Below are 18,603 nucleotides of genomic sequence, written 5' to 3'. Positions count from 1 at the left end.
CAGGTTGGTGCGTACACAAATCAGCAATATGCGGCGTGGAACCCAGTATTATGTGAATCATGTGTAAGTGTGGATATGTTGGCATCCTATTTTATGCTGCCTGATCGCCAATCCTGGAACTGAAAATCTCTACTTGAGTTTGTCTATTTGCACCCAGTCATGCGTGAATCCACTAAGACGTGTGATAGTCCTGCAGGAGCCAACCCAGGGACCGGCATCTTCCCAGCCAATCGGGGGAATGAGCTAGCACGGCCCACCCCCAGACCATCCGCGCTCCCATTAAACGGCCCACCAGCCACATCCCCCCAACCGACACGTCGCACCGCGAGACCCCCACGGTCCACCAAGCCCAGGGCAGGACAGGATCCCCACCTGGAGGAGGTGACACCCCACCGACTCACCCGCACTCAGCCAGTGACCCATGCAAGGGCCCAGGGAGGATGCCCAGGTAGAAAAGAGAAAGGAAGACTGAAGCAGAAGAATGCTGAGAAGCCTGGGACCTGGAGCCCCAACCCCCAATTCCCCCCACCGGCAGTCCAGGCGAAGAAGAGGTCCCACACCGGGAGCCACGCCATAAAGAAAAGTGTGTCATTTTAATTTTTTGACATGGTCACCACTTCATAGTACAGTGGTAGCTCTACATACGAAGTTAATTCGTTCTAGGACCTTGTTTGTAAGTCGAAATTCTAGTTATTCCAATAATTCGTTCAACAGCCCAAAAACCTACACTAAATCCTTATTAAATACTGCTGGTACTATTACAACTGGCAATTACACTTTGCAAAGCAAATAATTAATGAAAACCAGAATAATAAAATTCCTGTAATAATGTAACGAATCAGGTTCTAATGTGGTGGACGTGTTTTGCATGCTGTACCTGAACACACCGCGTGGCTGACCTCACAGGGAGAGAAAGGAGCGGTTGAGATTTTACCTTCTCTTTTAATGTATTGTTAGCGTCAACTGCGACAGTAGGCGTGTTGTGTTGTACAAGTTCTGAAATAAATGATAAAAACCTGACGTAGCTGGCGATCTTACCACAATTGTCACCTTAACTTATAGCGACTGGTGAACGGAGGTCGGAGGAGGACCGTCATATCAGACATTCCACGGCCGTATTAGTGAGCCAGTTCATGGATGCGCACCCCAAGCTCATATTTCTCTATCATTGCCATCTTCATTTCATGTGTTGATTTCCCTCACAAGAAAATCCGCCGTACGCTCGTCTGCGGCGCTGTCATGTCGTCATATTTCGAGCATGTCGTCAGATGTAGGAACAAATGGCGAGTCAAATTTTACATCGGATGTTGAAAAGATCGTGTGATGAAGCAATCGTTTGTTGAGGTACCACTGTACTTATACACTTTATGTACTTTTTTTTTTTTTTTAACTGAAATAATGAGCAATGACATTTGCCACGTTTACATGGACCCAAATATTCCAATTACAATCGGAATATTTGTTCAAACCGAATAAATGTGTTCCATATAAACCCCTCATTCGGAATGAACAGGCCCAAACCGAATGGATTTTCATTCCGATTCACAGGGGTGGAATATTCCTTTTCCCAAACCGATTAGAAGTAAAATTATGTCATGTAAACAGGGAAGCGGAATGGTGTCTGGTTGCATTCTTTCTGCACATGCTCCGTACTGACGTGGTGACGTCACTTTGTGACGTAAGTAACGTCACTTGCAACATGGCTTCCAAGCACAGCGCACCTAATTGGAGTGTTTTGTTGCTGGGCTGTTAGTGGGGGCGTTCCTGACGTCGCACCTGAATCCAATGCAGGCTCATAAACGCAGCATTTAAGCACGGGTGATCTCAGAGAAGACTGCAGAGATATTTGCCTTGCTGATCGCATTTTGACATCTCGCACTATAGTCTCGCTACATTTGCTTGTTACGCCCCTGCATTGGGTTTTTTCTGTTAGTGTGCTGCTCTCGTTTGTAACCTCTACCCTATGCAGGTATTTGAGTGTTTTTATTCTGGCTTTTTGGCTCGCTGCCTATCGTCTAAGTAACCTTCGAGTTTGTAGCATTGAGCTCCGTCGACCTGCTGTCACGGACTCCTTTTGTTATCTCTACTATCCCGCGATCGTGTTATTTTTTGTTTGCAATCATTAAACCCTTGTACGTATCCCCCCGCTTGTTGTCTGCTTCGAGGTTCAACCTTGTTTCCACATTTGCGGACGCTAACAATTATAAGTATTAATAATTGACCACAGCATCCCGTCTCTCTATTAGCCTCCTTTTTTCGGGGGGGGGGGGGGGGGGGGTGTCCCTTATTTCAATTTCTGAAAGGTGGCAACCCTACTTTGGAAACAGTTCCCAAATTACTGCGGCATTTCTTTCAGTAAAAGACAATAAAATTAAAGTAGAAGTAGTGAACTGACCAGAGATTGCTGCTCCGGTCCAGCGCCCTTCCTCTGGAGAGCAGTCCTGCTCTTCCAGGCTCAAAGTCGTCGTGTTCGTTCATGTTTCGTCTTCAAATGTTTTATCAAGTTCGAGGTATTGAAACTGGCCGATTTAACTCCACATCTCAAAACTTTCAGGCCACAAATCTTGCATGCAGCCATTGATTTTAATCGACGGGATTTCTATTTTGGAAATATTTCCCGACTGCCGCCATTTCTCCTGGTTTGCTTTCCCGCCATATGAAAAAGCGCCCTTGTCGTTGGTCAGAGTGGCTATTGGCCCGCTCTCATTGGTCTGGAGCAGGCCAATAGCGATAGCTGCTTGGTGTTCACGCGTCATCACACAACACAGAGACAATGTAGTGAGCGCCAGGAGGAAAAAAAGGTTGCGGTCAAATGTTATAATAATGGAGGGGTAAATGGTATCGGCGCAGTCTTTGTTGGTACTCGCCGATACCGATACCACCATTTCGGGCCGGATCGGCACCCCCTGCCGAGACTAGTATCGGTATCGGTGCATCTTTAGTTTCTACAGTTTCTTTTACATAATCAAAACTTTTCAAATTGGTTTACTGCAGCTTGATAATTAAAAGAATCAGAATAAAAGGAGGGAAAGCAGGCTTACTTCCTCTAATGATGTGGCTGGGATCTTCTTGAACTTTTCACAGGCTTGCCAGAATAATATGTTCTCCTCACTCACCTCCGATTTTAGAAAGGCCTGCATAGAAACATCCGCAAGAAAATGAAAGCTTTCACATACCTGGATTTGAGTAATTATAAATGTGCTTAGTATGTGTTGCATCCCACAGTAAAGTAGTTGACGCCATTGGGGTCTTCTAGCAGCTTCTCAAAAGAGACAGCCCAGCTTAGCACATTATTAGCTGGGAAGGCCTCACTGCCCGGGGTCCCAGGGAGGCTAGAACTGTTGTATGCGCAGCTCCGTGTGGACATATTCAACTCTGCACACATTCACAAAACACACACCCATTTACCACAAAGTACAAGCGGAACCAAGAATGAGGCTGAATCAGATATCTTGTGTCATGCAGCAACTTGTTCCACTCTCCGATTAGACACTTCATGCTCACCTCCGTCTGACGCTGCAAGATTCTGTTAAGAGAAAGTGAAAGAAGACAGGGATGGAATTAAAGTTCCGTATGCTTTTCAGAACACAATCAGTGAAATGTGCAAAATTAATCTCACCCATGGGAAAATGACTAAGGTAATGTAATATTGTGCTTGACATTAGAGGCATATGATACTAAATGCAAATTCAACCACATTTAACCAGTAAGCGTAAGATGCGATATTATCTCATGCTCATACTATATGTGGAAGTGCAAAACACCTTGATTTCATTTACAATAGCAACAAACAGAAGTCAGATGCCAATTTTCAGCTTTTGGAACTGAAGACTCCTTCAGATGGAGGATAAACTTCACATTGACTGAGTCACTTTCCCGAACTCCCACAACACAATCTTTTTGGTCGTTCCCAACGGTCACAGTGTCAGTTTACGAAACATGGTATCATGAAGTCACGGTCTTGGAAAACACAGGTGATTATCTAGAACCACCAAGGGTGGATCGGTTGATACAAATCCCTTTTGTATCAGGAGAAAGGTCACCTGACCCTAATCAGCATATCTTTTGTGAGCATTGAAGTCCTCATTAGTCATTCCCATTCACATTTGCAAAACCATAGAGTTGGACTGCTCCAATTAGCATCTTGAGTATTTGCAGGGGAGGGCTGCGTTGGCTTTGTTGGACAGTGGACCGCTCACGCAGGCAATCGGGCGGACAACCTTTTTACATATTCCAAAAGCTGCAGTTTGCCTACAGTACAAGGGACGGTGTGATAAAAAACAAAACATTTTTAGGTGGTGACACGGCTTGGAGGTTGTTGCCGAAGGAATTTTTCTTTCTGCGCCTTCTTTGCGCCCACATGAGAGTGAGCCAATTCCTTTGCAAGACCCAAAAAGAAGTCCACCCATCTCTCTTGCCTTCCGGTGCATGTCTGATACAACACATATGTATTCAGTGCTGCTATGTCAATCATATTGTAAAACACGGCGACTGGCCATTTCCGTTTTCGTCCGTGTTTGAGAAAGCCAAGGGAGCCCCGGATTTGTAAATATTCAAGATGCCAATTGCAACTATCCAGAGTGACCCCCCCACACACACACACACACACACACACACACCTAGGCAGCGACTCCACAGGAGTGTGTAGGGGGGTTGTCTGTTTGATTGCTTGTTTGAGTGTGGTCTATCCAAGTAATCAGTTTGGCATCGGGGTCATTTGATGCTTTTCTGGCCAAAAAAACCCTGGGACTTCGAGTGTTATGCTTCAGGATGAGCGCCTGCGCAATCAACGCGTAGCTGCTACAAGGCATTGGGAACCCTCCCTAGATCAAGACGTCGGGCACGACAGTCCACACTTCTCCACGACGTGTCTGTCAGGCCAAAATTGCAACTGAAATTGTGTAGCCTGAGCTGAATATTATTAAGACCCCTGCGGAAACACAGCTTTTTAAAAATAAATTTAAAAACCAAAACAAGTTAAAAGAATGAGTTAAAAAATAAAAGCAAAAACTAACAAGACCACACTGCCAATGTGAAGATACACGTCAGAAAAAATTGATGTAGCATGACCATTTCTATACATGTAAAAATGAACACATTGCATAAATACACCATCAGTCACACAGCCTCCTCGTGACAGATTGGCAAACAGGCCTGGTTTACTTTCTTGCTGTCCATTTTTAGTTGCAAGAGAGCTCAACAGATGTCTTATCAAATAAAGTTATTAACACCTAAGCCATTCTAATAATATCGAAACCTTCAACATGGAGACCAGTCAACTCCTTACAGTACGTAGCTACATCTTAAACCAAACTAAAAAGCAGTTAGCTGTCATACTAACTCACCATGTTGCCAACCGGAGTTCCTCGAGAATTGACATTTTTTGCCATGGTAACCAAGAGACCACAGTCGAATGTCCAAATACAAAATGATGTCCACGTTGCGCGAAGACACAATGAAGTTCTCCACCTAAACCCTCAGAACTTATTAGGTTCCCCGCTCACTTCCTGCCGGGAAGTCTTACCATAGCAACAGGCCACAAAAGAGGAAGTAAACTTACTATGATCACATCACACTGTTCTCATCTTGAGAAACAGACATTCATGCAAAGTGTGCTTCTAATCAAGCGTGAAATCCCTCGACACAGCCAAACCAATCATAAAACCACTTAAGTTGTGTATTCCTAAAACCTTCCACCATTTCAGTAACTTTCTCATTAGAAAAATTAAAACGTGAAACTAGATTTACCTTAGAATAATCAACAGCAGTGATGCAACTAACCAGTGTTGTATGGCCACTTTGGCATAATTCAGTTTGGTCAAATAAGACCCAAATTTAAGTTAATTTCATAACTTAATTCTTTAGATGTTAGTTAAAGGCACCTCTGATGTCACTTCCTGTTGGTAGCTGGTGGTAATTTCTGCCTAAAATTGGTGAACTATTACTTTACTTCAAGATTCATATTCCATGAAAAAAAATAAGAATTTAAGTCCAGTGTTTTGGCTAGTCCTGGAACACACGGAGTATTCTTTAAAAATGTGTTTGGGTCTCCTTTAATGTTTTTGTTTTCCCCGATTGGTTTGGCTCATTTCTTAAAACTGAAATTGCATTCTCAAAGCTTTAAGTGTATTTGGCAAAATCGTTCAATGGTTCAACACAAAACTATGGCTTCCCTACAAAAGGTTAGATCTCAGACTAACAGTTAACTCATGCTTCAAACTAAGTCCCTTTCTAATATACAGTAAATAGTCAAGGGCCCCAAACAGACAACAAAAGTTTCCTTTACACTTGCTTTGGCTCATTTCTCAACACAAAAAAATTCTCCAAACTCTACATGCATTTGCCAAAATAGCCTAGATCAGTGGTTCTTAACCTGGGTTCGATCAAACCCCAGGGGCTCAGTGAGTAAATCTAAGGTGTTCGGCAAAGGTAAAGAAACGCAGAGCTCATTTTCGTACGCTGATTAAATCTGGAAAAGTGTCTTTTTAGACTAAGTTTTGGACTGGTTTGCTCCCAATTTACAGGCCAAATTAATTTCTTTTAACTGCTAGCCTTTGATCTGATGAGAGGAGGAACTGGTTTGCTCAGTGGAACGTTGACTCGCACTTGGTATGAGGGAATACAACAAACCACTGGGCTGCGTGGTCTCAAATTTTGACCTGTATATAAAACATTATGTCAAACTTAGAAGAATTTTGATCGGGAATTTGCTAAATTATTAGCTTGCTAGTGTAGATATCTTTGTTTTGAATTGAATTGAAAAAAAAAAATAATAATATCCAATTCCGAATGGTTTGGTGAATCTACATGTTAAACTTGTGGGGTTCGGTACCTTTAGCAAGGTTAAGAACCACTGGCCTAGATGGTTCAGCACAAACCACAACAATGGCTCACCTGCAAACCTCTCAAAAAAGTAAACCTGTCGGTCAAAACTAAGCCCTTTGTCATATAAATAGTCAATGGCCCCAAAATGCAATGTCTCTCTGGCACTGTGCAAGCACTGTTGGTCAAAATTGTCACATTTCAATCTTGGTCCAGACTAGTGATGTCCCGATTGCATATTTATGCAACCAAGTCAGATTCACCTCATTTTGAGAATCTGCAGATACAGATTCCCAATCAGATAAAGGGATTTTTTTTTTTTTTTTTTTTTTTTTTTTTTTTTAAACAAAAGTTCCAAACATGTTACAGTACTGTACTTTTTACAGTACTTCCGGTTTTTCCAGGAGTGTTGCAGAGTATAAAACGTTTCTGCTCTTGCACCCCTCTTTAAAATAAACTGCTGTATTTTAAGCCAAAAGAACTGTTGTGTTTGTTTGAACAATATGTCAGTATGAAGCCATAACAGATTTGTGGCGCATTAAGCCCCCGAACTATTTTTTATATTTCCGTTTTACCCTAGAAATCCCCATTTACAGATGTCGCGCAACCGCTTTAGTTTCAACCCAGCCATAAAAAGATTATTCAAAATGTCTCGCTTAATTTTTTTTTTTTTTGTTACCGTCGCATTTTCCCCGATATGTTAGATAAATAATCGATCCAAACAAGGAAAAATTGAAAAGAAAAAAAAAGTTTATAAGAACATCTCGACCACTCCTTGATGTCTGCGATTTCTGCATCGCGACCCTTATTATATTACTATGGTTCACCCATAAAATCCCCCCAAAATCCGGCTGTGGCCACTCACATTGTGTGTTGACACTCGGTGATAGATGCTACATGGAGTTTTTGGGTCGAAACAAGTACGCGATAATATCTCGTTAAAATCGTGGCGTCTTTAATTCTGCTCTCATGCTCTCACCTCATCAATTTTTTCTTCCCCCAGAAAATTGAGATTTTAAGCTTTCCAATGATGTATCACACGTTCATATCTGACAATTTTGAAATTTGACCAAATTGGGGGTCTCAGAGCAGAACTAAGTCACCTGAGTGTTTTCCGCCATATATTTTTGGGCAATGGCATGGTATTTCTGGATTAGTTTGTTACTTTTTAGCCCTGAAAAAGTATATATATTGTGTGTATATATATATATATATATATATACATACATATATACATATAAATAGGCCTGAATGATATTGCAATATACACTCACTGCCCACTTTATTAGGTACACCATGCTAGTAACGGGTTGGACCCACAATAAATGATGAAGTGCACTAACCCAAAATACGACATAAAGTGATAAAAAGTTGGCAGTTTTTGGCTGACTTGGTCACCGCTTTGTGTGGCCACTCGATTCCGAACACACACGTCTCGGTGGTTCTTCCACCCCCCCCCCCAATCGCCGACCTTGCCATTTGGCAATCATAATAATGTCTTGACGAGACTTGCTCTTCGATGATACTCCCGTTGGCTTGGTCCATTTTTGCGTGTAGAAAAATAATGTTTTACAATGGCGGTGATTTCGTGCTGAACCGGAAAAAGTCTGAGAGAACCAATCACAGTCCGAGGGTTGCACTGGGCTTTCCCTACTTCGCCCCCCGTTTCAGAAAAATCCTAGAACCGAACCCTGCTATGGGGGTTTTAGAATCCGCACATTTCAAACTAAATTTTCCGAGTCTTCGGGTTCCTAGAACCAATGCCTTAGGTTTTTCGGCCAAAGGTTTCCAATATTTGTTTTCAGCCCAGAAATTTGCTTTCAGTACGGTACACACTGTAATTGATGCCTTTTGCACAGCTACCACAAATTAGAAAAAATGATGTACCTATACAGTTATGCAAACTGTCACTGTATGCTTCACAAAGTAACTGCCAAACATTGCATTAAAATACAGCGTAAACACATCAGCACACATCAAAAAAGGGAAATTATTTGCAATGTTGTTCACACCAGTAACTCCACCTAATGGTCTTCCTCCTCAGCCGCGCTCTGTGGTCGTCCTCTTTCTGCTGTCTTTTTTGTTCACAAGTTTTCATCCACATCACAAGTTACTGATATTCTCCTTTGCGATGCAGTGTGGCAATAATCTACGTTCATGATGTCACAACCATCACCTGCTCTGATCTGCTGTGACATTTTCACAGCAACCATCCATTGCTTCAAGCAGGGATCTCTGGTTCTGAACCTAATGTTCATAACAACCCCCCCCCAACTCCAAGCAGAGGAAAAACTCCTTAATTGGATTGAGAAATGGGAAGTAAGGTGCTCGGAGCACCATTAGCAGTCACGGGTGGGTAGTGAACCAGTCCCTGATGAGCGGGCCATGGTGGAAGATGACACTGTCCCACATTGCTACAAACTTTGACAAGTGAGGCCCTACCAAACCTCATTTTCCTGGGATGAGATCTTAGATTCCACCAACTCAATTAGGGCTGCAGCTATTGATTATTTAACTAATCGAGTAAATGGATATCAAACAAATGCTTTGCAGAATAATTTCATGAGATGTAAAATAAAGTTTATGCATCCAATAACATTAATAAGGACTTAGTTTTGGCAGCAGGATGGCACTTCAAAAGAGCATTAAATGCAAATACAATGTATAATACCTGAGTGTTTCTTCAAACTCTATAGAATTGCAGTTACATTTCACTAGAGCAATAAATGCATTTAAAAATAAATTAAAATTCCTCAGTGTGACAGGTTAAACGATATAAAAAGATAAATGAGAATCCAAGTACAAGAAATAGTTAAATGAAAACTCTGGCAATGGATTTAAGAACAAGCATGCATTGATTTGCTGCTTTTTATGCTTATCAGTGATTGACAATACACCTGTTCTGTCCTCACTAAATGTGATCATTATTAATTTTTTGTCAAGCTGTAACACAAACACATGTAAAACTATGAGCAAAAAGACACATTTTGACAATAAAAGATTTAACACAAAACATTTGAAGTTAAATAATTTAATGAGTAGGGGTGCAACGGTACACAAAAATCTCTGTTCAGTACGTACCTCGGTTTTGAGGTCACGGTTCGGTTCATTTTCGGTACAGTAAGAAAACAAAATGCAAAATATAAATGTGCTAGTTGTTCATTACACACTTTTGTGCTTTCAACAATAGGAACAATAGCCTACACAAAGCTAGAATTCTGCTCAAAAATAGAAAATGCAATATTCTGAAATGTAGATATTATGAAAAACAAAATAAAAATAACTTTGGCTAAGACTTTTTCTTCAAAATAAATATCTGATGTGCAAAACTGAACAGTTGCAACACTGAAGTGAAGAGTTGTTCCATCTATATTCTTTTTCAATTTGAATTCCCCACCCAGAGGGCTAACCATCTTCCATGTTAACATTTAACCGTTATCCACGCCGCTCAATGCACTTATGAGTGGTGCGACGGGCCTGGCCGTTTAACTGTTATCTTTTTTGAGACTGTCAGTCATCTGATCGCCGCGTCCGCCAGCTGGCTGCCTCCCCTCCCAACGTGGCGTACTCTGACGCCGGACGGGCAGACGACGTCACCGCCGCTGACGGGCCACCTGAACTAGCCGCTGTCTGACATTTATCCATTATGCAGCGCTTTGTTTACATTTGCGGCAATAACGACACTTGCTTTTCGGCAGCTAATCCGATACACGGTAATACGGCTCTGGGTAATACTATTAGGCCGTTGTTTGAGCTTGCATACCCGCGTGTGTGTTGCATTGTGCCTGAGTCTTGTTAACCAAATAAAGGCAGCGTTAACAAAAGTCATCTGACCGCTCGTCATTTTACAATCCACACTCAGAGTTCGCAAATTCCCATTTGACAGCATACATGCCGCGTACCTCCTCGCCAGCTGTTTGCTCGCCATTCATTCACCTGTGCATTTGATCGCTATTTTGTCACACTCCCGCTTTTTCGGTGAGGTATTTTGTGTTCATTCGTTATTGGATCCTTTTTGTTCACCACTGTAAATAAGAGCACCGCAGCAGTAGAGGTAAACTGCCGTTTTCGTTCAACCCGTTTTGTTTAGTGTAGAAGCCAGGGTAGGGGCTGTATTGTTTTTTCTTTTTTACGATCAGGGTTTACTTGGCGGGCGGGGTTCAAGACAAGTGTAGTTTAATTTTGTTTGTTGTTTTGGCCTGGGCTTACGATGAAGCCAGCTTCTTCCGCATTTTGTATATTTTGTTCATTGCGAGTTCAACTTGTGTGAATAAATTTGTGTCCACTTGCAACTTGTGTGCGTGGTGCGTTTTATGTTACGCCCTTAGCAGCCGTCCGTGGGACGTAACGGTGGGATTATGGGAAGCATGAGTGGGCATTCCGCGCTTGCGTTAAATGCGTCAAATATTTTAACGTGATTAATTCAAAAAATTATTACCACCCGTTAACGCGCTAAATTTGACAGCACTTTGCATTACGTCAGAAACGCCTCCGTACCGAACCGAGGACCACGTACCGAAACGGTTCAATACAAATACATGTACCGTTACACCCTTACTAATGAGTCAAATTGCTATGTAAATTTAGGACTGAAAAACTTGAATAGCAAAACTTTTTTTTTTTTTTAAACAATTCTCTCAACAAAGCTGAACACATATTTCCACCAAAAACGGCCAAATATACTTTTCGACAAAAATTATGAATGCATTAAGCTATTAGCTCAAACAAAAACTTGCAGCCTTATGTTGGCCTGAACAGGAAGCAGCTGTTCTTCAGCCAGACAAGACTTATGTAATATTTACAGTTGCCTACAGAGGGCAGTGTATCCTCCCAAATTCATTAAACTAAATACTGTACAACACTTTATAAACAAACGCAACACCACTGTAATAAGGTACCGCACGAATGTTATTTTTAGACCGTGACTAGCATAACACGAAAGTGGGACATTATAGACACACCCTCGCATACAAACCATATTATTTCTGCTTGTTTTCTCCGGTAATCTTTCATTAAAGAACATGCCGATCAAACACTGCTGCTATGGAACTTGTAGGAACGACTCTCGACATTACGACACATGAAGGGTTTTTCCCTTATACGTTTCCCGAAAACAAAAACTTGGAGGAAAAAATGTGGAGAATGGATCAACTTGCGAGGATGTCCAAAAGACCAGTAACGCCAGCAAGGTGAAGCCATTTACATTTTATATGCAGTAAACATTTTGTTGGGGGCCATGGTCCTTCAGAGAACGAAAAGGTAAGCCATTTTGATATTTTTACTTATTTTTAAGCGTGGTGTTTTGCCCTGCCGCTTCTGTCTGACAATGAATGACCTGAAAAAAATTAAAATGGTATCTGACTGCCTCTGATACTTTTTCTGTTGTAGAAAAACAACTTTAGTAAGGGAGACGTGTAATTATCGAATTAAGATTTGTTATTAATTAATAAATTAAGGGGGTTAATTGTCACTGAGTAGCATTTGCAATAGCTACACAAAAATAGCACTCAAAATTGCCCCAAAGTACGGTCAGAGACGTAAGACAACCAGAGGATATAATATATAAGAAAGATAGGGCATATCGTGTTGAGGGATAGATTGTTGAAACAGAAGAATGTCATTGTCAGTGGCGTAAGGCAATCCACACAAGAAAATAAGCTAACTCTGGATCAGGTCGGCTTCTCTTTTTCCAGCCCTCGACACTCAAGCCATCTCTTTAACTAAACATTTGTATGATCTTCCAAATCTTTCCAAGTGAATTTTGCACCAGGGACATCATTTTTGGACAGGATTGGTAGGTTTAGCTCAGTAAACATCTCGTTCGTACACTATTTCCAATCATTTACTATTAGGGACAAACGGGAGTTGACCCACCAAGCCACAATTGATAACGTCATGAATAATAATGAGCGAACGTGACGTGTTGCTCGCGGTACGCCATTAAATGATTAATCAAAGCAGCAAAATTGAGTTCGAAGCTATTTTCTTATCAAAAAATTCAATTTAATCAAGTAATCAATCAACAAAAGATATTCATATGATGTAATGTGATGTTATACGTGGTATATTCCCGACTACCGTAATTTTCGGACTATAAGCGGCAACTTTTTTCCTCCAATTTGAAACCAGCGGTTTATACTCCAGTGTAGCTTATTTGTTGATTTATTTGGGTTGATATGTAACCCTTTATTTGACAGCGGCGTAATAAAACAGTCATAATATGACATGACATGGGCATTACTGAATGCTTATGACAGATGTCATTAAGTGTCATCCAGCAAATTATATCACTAACTCTATGTCCAGCTCGGGTCTTTTACATCCGTTCAAAAGTGAGATCATTGGCTGGATAACACTATCTGTTATAAGTAGGGTTGTTCCGATCATGTTTTTTTGCTCCCGATCCGATCCCGATCGTTTTAGTTTGAGTATCTGCCGATGCATTAAGAAAAAAATGAATAAAACTCGGACGAATATATACATTCAACATACAGTACATAAGTACTGTATTTGTTTATTATGAGCGGCACGGTGGCTGAGTGGTTAGCACGTCTGCCTCACAGTTCTGAGATCAAGGGTTCAATCCCAGGCTTCGGCCTTCCTGTGTGGAGTTTGCATGTTCTCCCCGTGCCTGCGTGGGGTTTCCTCCAGGAACTCCGGTTTCCTGCCACATCCCAAAAACATGCATGGTAGGCTGACTGAACACTCTAAATTGTCCGTAGGTGTGAGTGTGTGCGTGAATGGTTGTGTGTCTCCTTGTGCCCTGCGATTGGCTGGCAACCAATTCGGGGTGTCCCCTGCCTACTGCCCGAAGTTAGCTGGGATAGGCTCCAGCACCTCCGCGACCCTCGTGAGGAATAAGCGGCATGGAAAATGGATGGATGGATGGATGTTTATTATGACAATAAATCCTCAAGATGGCAGTTACATTATTAACATTCTTTCTGTGAGAGGGATCCACGGATAGAAAGACTTGTAATTCTTAAAGGACAAATGTGACTGTATATTGTGACTAAATATTGCTATCTAGCGCATTTTTATAAGCTTTCAGTAAATGATAATTCAGCCATTTAACTTCTGCCCAAATGCATGATGGGAAGTGCAACCATGACTGTGCGTAATGGTACCAATTGTTATATCTTAGCGTTGGGAACTAAAATTGGGTGTTAAGAAAAAGATCAACTACTACCTTTCTTCCCTACATTGCTTCCCACGATATTTCTGATCGTTGAGAGAGGCCCCACTTTAAGCCAAAACTAAAGACTCTGGATGAGTGTAAGACATTTTGTCTGTAACGTTAAATACGATTAGAAAACGATTAAAAAAAAAAGATATATATATATATATTAAAAAAGGCATGTCCGATATTTTTTTGCCGATTCCGATACTTTGAAAATGACGTGATCGGACCTCTAGTCATCTCTAGTTATAAGCATTCCTTAATACTCATGACAGTGTCATGTCATAATTATGATTGTCTAATGACTGTCTTACGTTGCCACTGTTAAATAAAGCATTACCAAATACCATAACTAGCAATTAATGAAACAACTAGAACAGTAACTGAAGAAATAATTAGCACAGAACATAGTAGCGCATCTGTAGCGCTACAATGCATGGTAGAAGGCATGTTGGACAACAACAGTGTTGACAGCAGGTAGCAGCAGAGGTTGACTGTCCCCCTCCACCCTCCCAAGGAGCTGTGATGGCCAAATGAAGCTTCTTGAAGCAATGAAGCTTTGCAGCCAATTGGTTCAAAGCTTCATGGTTCATTTGGTCTTACTGGATGACAGCCGTATGATGCCTAGGCCTGTCGCGATAACAAATTTTAGTGTGCGATAATTATTCCCATAAATTATTGCGATATTATTGCGCCCCCCCCCAATTATTTTTAACCAATTTACAGTAACAGTGAGAATACAGTATATATTAATAGATCAAGTACCCCCATTTAAACGCGATTTTACTCTTAAATTCAAAAATACTTCAGAAATCACAACTAAAAACAATAGACCATGCCTCTTAGGTAAAAAAACAATATTGATACCGCACAGAAACAGAGAATAAATAAAATGCGTTTAAAAAAATAAATAAATAAAAAATTGCAATTAATAACAAGCATTTAGGCAAATGAAAACGTTTCCCGCCATAGCTTCTGCAATGCTGTTCCATAGGGATGCAACGATACAGTTAAGTCACGGTTCGGTACGATTGTTGACACGGGGGACACGATTTTCGATCCAATTCAATACGTTTAATGCTCTGTAAAAAAAAAAAAAACAATTATATTTTTTGTTTCGTTTTTTATGGGGGGGAGGGGTTTGCTAACAAGCAAAATTAATTTGCCCTCATATAAACATGCATTTTAGTTCATAATATTTATGTGCTAACTTCTTACTGATCTGAAAAAAAAATTGTATAAAAGTGCTGAGAACAATCTTTACTGTTTGTAAAGTGAGGCAGGGCACACTGTTGATTGCTACAGCTCTCTTAGCAGCTAGGTTTACTACATGAGCAAGACATCCTATTTGTGGTCCGAATCCATCTGTGTCATGTACTGAATTAACAATATTTGCAACATTATCTATAGTCACTGGTATGGATTGATTTGGCCTTCTTAACTTCCATTCAGTCATGACAGTTTAGAATTCATCGATGTAGTATATGGACTACGTGTCCCATAAACACTCTGGGCTCACATAGTCATTGGCATGGGACGTAGCACATCTAGTTTGCCATTTCATGATATCTAGTGTGTGCGCGCATTGAAAAAGTTAACAAGTGCCGCTTGCCGCTGAAGTCACGTCTGCTCATTACTACATAACACCAGCATATGAAAATCAACTTTCATAAACAGGACGAGTTTGAAGCACAGCGCTCTTAATTTCATCCAGCTGTTCGTTGTCAAAGCGAGGTTGTTTGTAGCAGCCAAGTCAATAACAATGTTTTGGCGGACTTCGTTGTAAATATCCGGCGTTGTGCCGAAAAATAGCCGCCCCGAGTGAAATGTCACTCCTGACGGGAGCGCCCACACGTCAACAACACTGGCGCGCCGTAGATGGTCCACAGTCACTCCGGAGCACTGATGCGGCCGGTATACGTTGAGCAATACGATATAATGAGAACGATTGGCTCCAGCGCTAGTTTTTGCCGGACCTGAAACGAAGATGCATTTTGCGCAGTTGGTAATGAGGAAGTCGAACTTTTAACAGCACGTCTGCCGCACGCGCACACGCACGTGCACGCGAGGCGATAAATCGCAGTGGGAAAATTATCGCCTTAATTTTTATTTATCGCGCGATAAATGGAATTATTGCCTATTGCGACAGGCTTAATGATGCCTCTGTCAAATACAGCATTTCCGGTTAATATCTTTTGGTTATTTATTTTATTCCATGCGGCATGGAGGTTTCCCCAGCTGCTGCAGTTATCCGAGTCTGACGATGATGAGTCACGTCAATGTGCGAATGCACGCTGCAAAGCAAAACGACTGGATTCATTTATCCGTTCAATTAGCTGACATACTGACATGAGATCAGCAGAGATAGTTAGCTCTGAATGGTTCAAATATGCATGTTTTCTGGAACAGAAAAAAAAGTTTGGTGAATTGATGCGACAAAAAAAGGGCAATGCAACAGAAAATGGATCAAATCTTTAAGAGCAAGGAAAGAGTTGAGGTGGCTTGTTTATCATATTTAGTTTTATTTGCTCTGATGGCGAGGTTTAGAATATCTTAGCTGTCAATGTGCACTTTGCACTTATATTTGTTCATTTATGCTAGGCTACTTATTCATTTTCTTATGATTTAAAAAAGTCAATGCGCGATCTTCAAAATATAGTCCATTTCACTCTGCATAATATAAGTCATTTGTACTTATTTTTCTGAATGTATGTTACTTATATCTTTATTATTGGGAAAAAAAAAAAAAAAAGTGTAACATAGTTAAAAATACATCAGTATTTTCAAACAAATGTTATATTAATAGTTGGAGAAATAAAAGTAAAAGAAATCGAACACTGATAATTTAATAGAAAATATTTATTTTCAAAATTCACAGTGAATGCCTATATAACAGATTGTAAGAATTAAGATAGTTGAATTGTGATTTTTCTAAAAAGGGAAAGAACTCAGGTTAGCCACCTCTCATAATAGTTTGTCACGCTAGAGAGGCGCTACAAAAGCAAAAGTAAATGTTTACATTAACTTCAATTTTAATATACATCCTATGTTCTTAAGTAGTTAAAATTGAGATTTGGCATGTAGTAAGTGAGGAAATGAGGGAAAATAAAAATTAGGAGATGGAAGTTGGGGTTGTTGCTGTTTTTGTTAACTTTTATTTTGTAAATCATTGAAAAAAATACAATTTTGAACGAAAATCAGTTTTTGTATGTGTTATAGAAATAGCTGTGTATTTCAGTAGTTTTAGGAGGTTTGACCCCCCCCCCCCCCCCCCCCCCCAAAAAAAAAATTGATAAATAAACAAAGTTTCTGGCTCTGTGGTGACCTTCACATCGGGGAATTCTGGCAAGAAATTCTAGCCACTTTCACCCCTGTATATACACACACACACACATATATATACATATATATATATAAAATCATTTGCAAAGATGTGCCAGACAGTCACAATTTGTGCAAAATGTAAAAAATTGTATTTAATCATTTGCAAAGTGTGCAAAGACATTTGCAATTTTTTGAAAGGAATGAGAATTTGAAATGAAAGAAGAGCCCAGTGGTTTTGGAGGGGTGTCCATGTTTTGAGAATGTCATTTCTGTTTCATGAAATGAGCCAAACCAATCGAGAAAAACTGTGAAAGGGTGCAAACAAAAAATACTGATCCCATGCTTGAAAACTATTCCTTGCAAATTCATTTAAAGTTAAATCGTGAACCTGATTATGTATACATATTTTTTAGTTGTATTTCATTTGAATTTTGGCAATTCTAATCACGAATACAGTCGACATGAGGCTTCCAGGCTCCTCCTAATCGGGAAATTTGGACAATTTTTCATCTAGCCACACACCTGTGCAGCGTGTACACCTGTGACTGTTTTTTAAATTATTTTTATTACTGATTTTTTTTTTTTTTTTTTTGGCTGACAAATGTATTGGCAATATCGGGGGGGGGGGGGGGGGGGGGGGAATTAACTTCTCCGTCTGTCTCATTAAGGCTATATTGCACATATTATGAAAATTCCTCCTTGCAGCTCTTAAGGTTAGAGCGTACCGTGCTGCCAATTTAAAAAATAGTCAGAAGTCCCGAATTTTTCGTTTGATGCTACCACAACTCAATACATCACAGATTCTTGCAGCCCACATCATTAATTGTCCTACCTTTTCATTAGCCATTTCTCTCACTACATCTCGCCACTTGTCATATCTTCTTATCTGCTTGTGTGCCAGAACTTTCGCCACGCGAGAGAACTGACGATAAAGCCCTTTGAAAGCCACCATGTTCAATGTGAGTGGAACTGGCTAGAAACCAGCACGAAGGAGTTGATTGACTGCTTTTGATTCTCCTGATTGGTATTTGGTGTCACTAAAACTGGACATGCGCACTGGGGTGTTGCACACTATGCACAGCAGGTGAGGTGGGATAGCTTGTTAGGCAGTGCACTGGCGCCCCTATGAGGTGGCCTGGGGTGGCTTTATCTCCCTATAAATTTACTGTCCTGATACAGTAAACTATTAGTAACATCAAATATAAGACATTAAGCCAAAGTGTATTAGAAGGCATTTCCTTAAAGGGACAGAACACACCTAGTATAAAGGACTTTTT

At 40.6% G+C, this 18,603-nt stretch overlaps 1 protein-coding gene across 8 annotated transcripts in view; it reads right to left on the bottom strand.

The window, feature by feature from the left end:
- rgs14b (regulator of G protein signaling 14b) overlaps nucleotides 1-18,357 on the bottom strand; it is a 36,765-nt gene extending 18,408 nt beyond the window's left edge. For 6 of the 8 annotated variants that reach the window (XM_057850512.1, XM_057850509.1, XM_057850514.1 and 3 more), the window contains exons 1-4: nucleotides 18,159-18,357; nucleotides 3,505-3,526; nucleotides 3,224-3,375; nucleotides 3,042-3,134 (exon numbers count right to left, since the gene is read on the bottom strand). In XM_057850512.1, coding sequence (XP_057706495.1) covers nucleotides 3,042-3,134; nucleotides 3,224-3,375; nucleotides 3,505-3,526; nucleotides 18,159-18,278 — 387 coding nt within the window. In that variant the 5' untranslated portion in view covers nucleotides 18,279-18,357. Of the gene's footprint in view, nucleotides 1-3,041; nucleotides 3,135-3,223; nucleotides 3,376-3,504; nucleotides 3,527-5,345; nucleotides 5,463-18,158 lie in introns of those variants that run through there. The other 2 variants (XM_057850517.1, XM_057850516.1) reach the window with 1 other exon arrangement.
- Between the last annotated feature and the right edge of the window lie 246 nt (nucleotides 18,358-18,603).

The sequence above is a fragment of the Corythoichthys intestinalis genome, chromosome 11, assembly GCF_030265065.1.
Source record: "Corythoichthys intestinalis isolate RoL2023-P3 chromosome 11, ASM3026506v1, whole genome shotgun sequence".
Taxonomy (NCBI): Eukaryota; Metazoa; Chordata; class Actinopteri; order Syngnathiformes; family Syngnathidae; genus Corythoichthys; species Corythoichthys intestinalis.
This window is presented reverse-complemented; position numbering and strand designations above follow the sequence as displayed.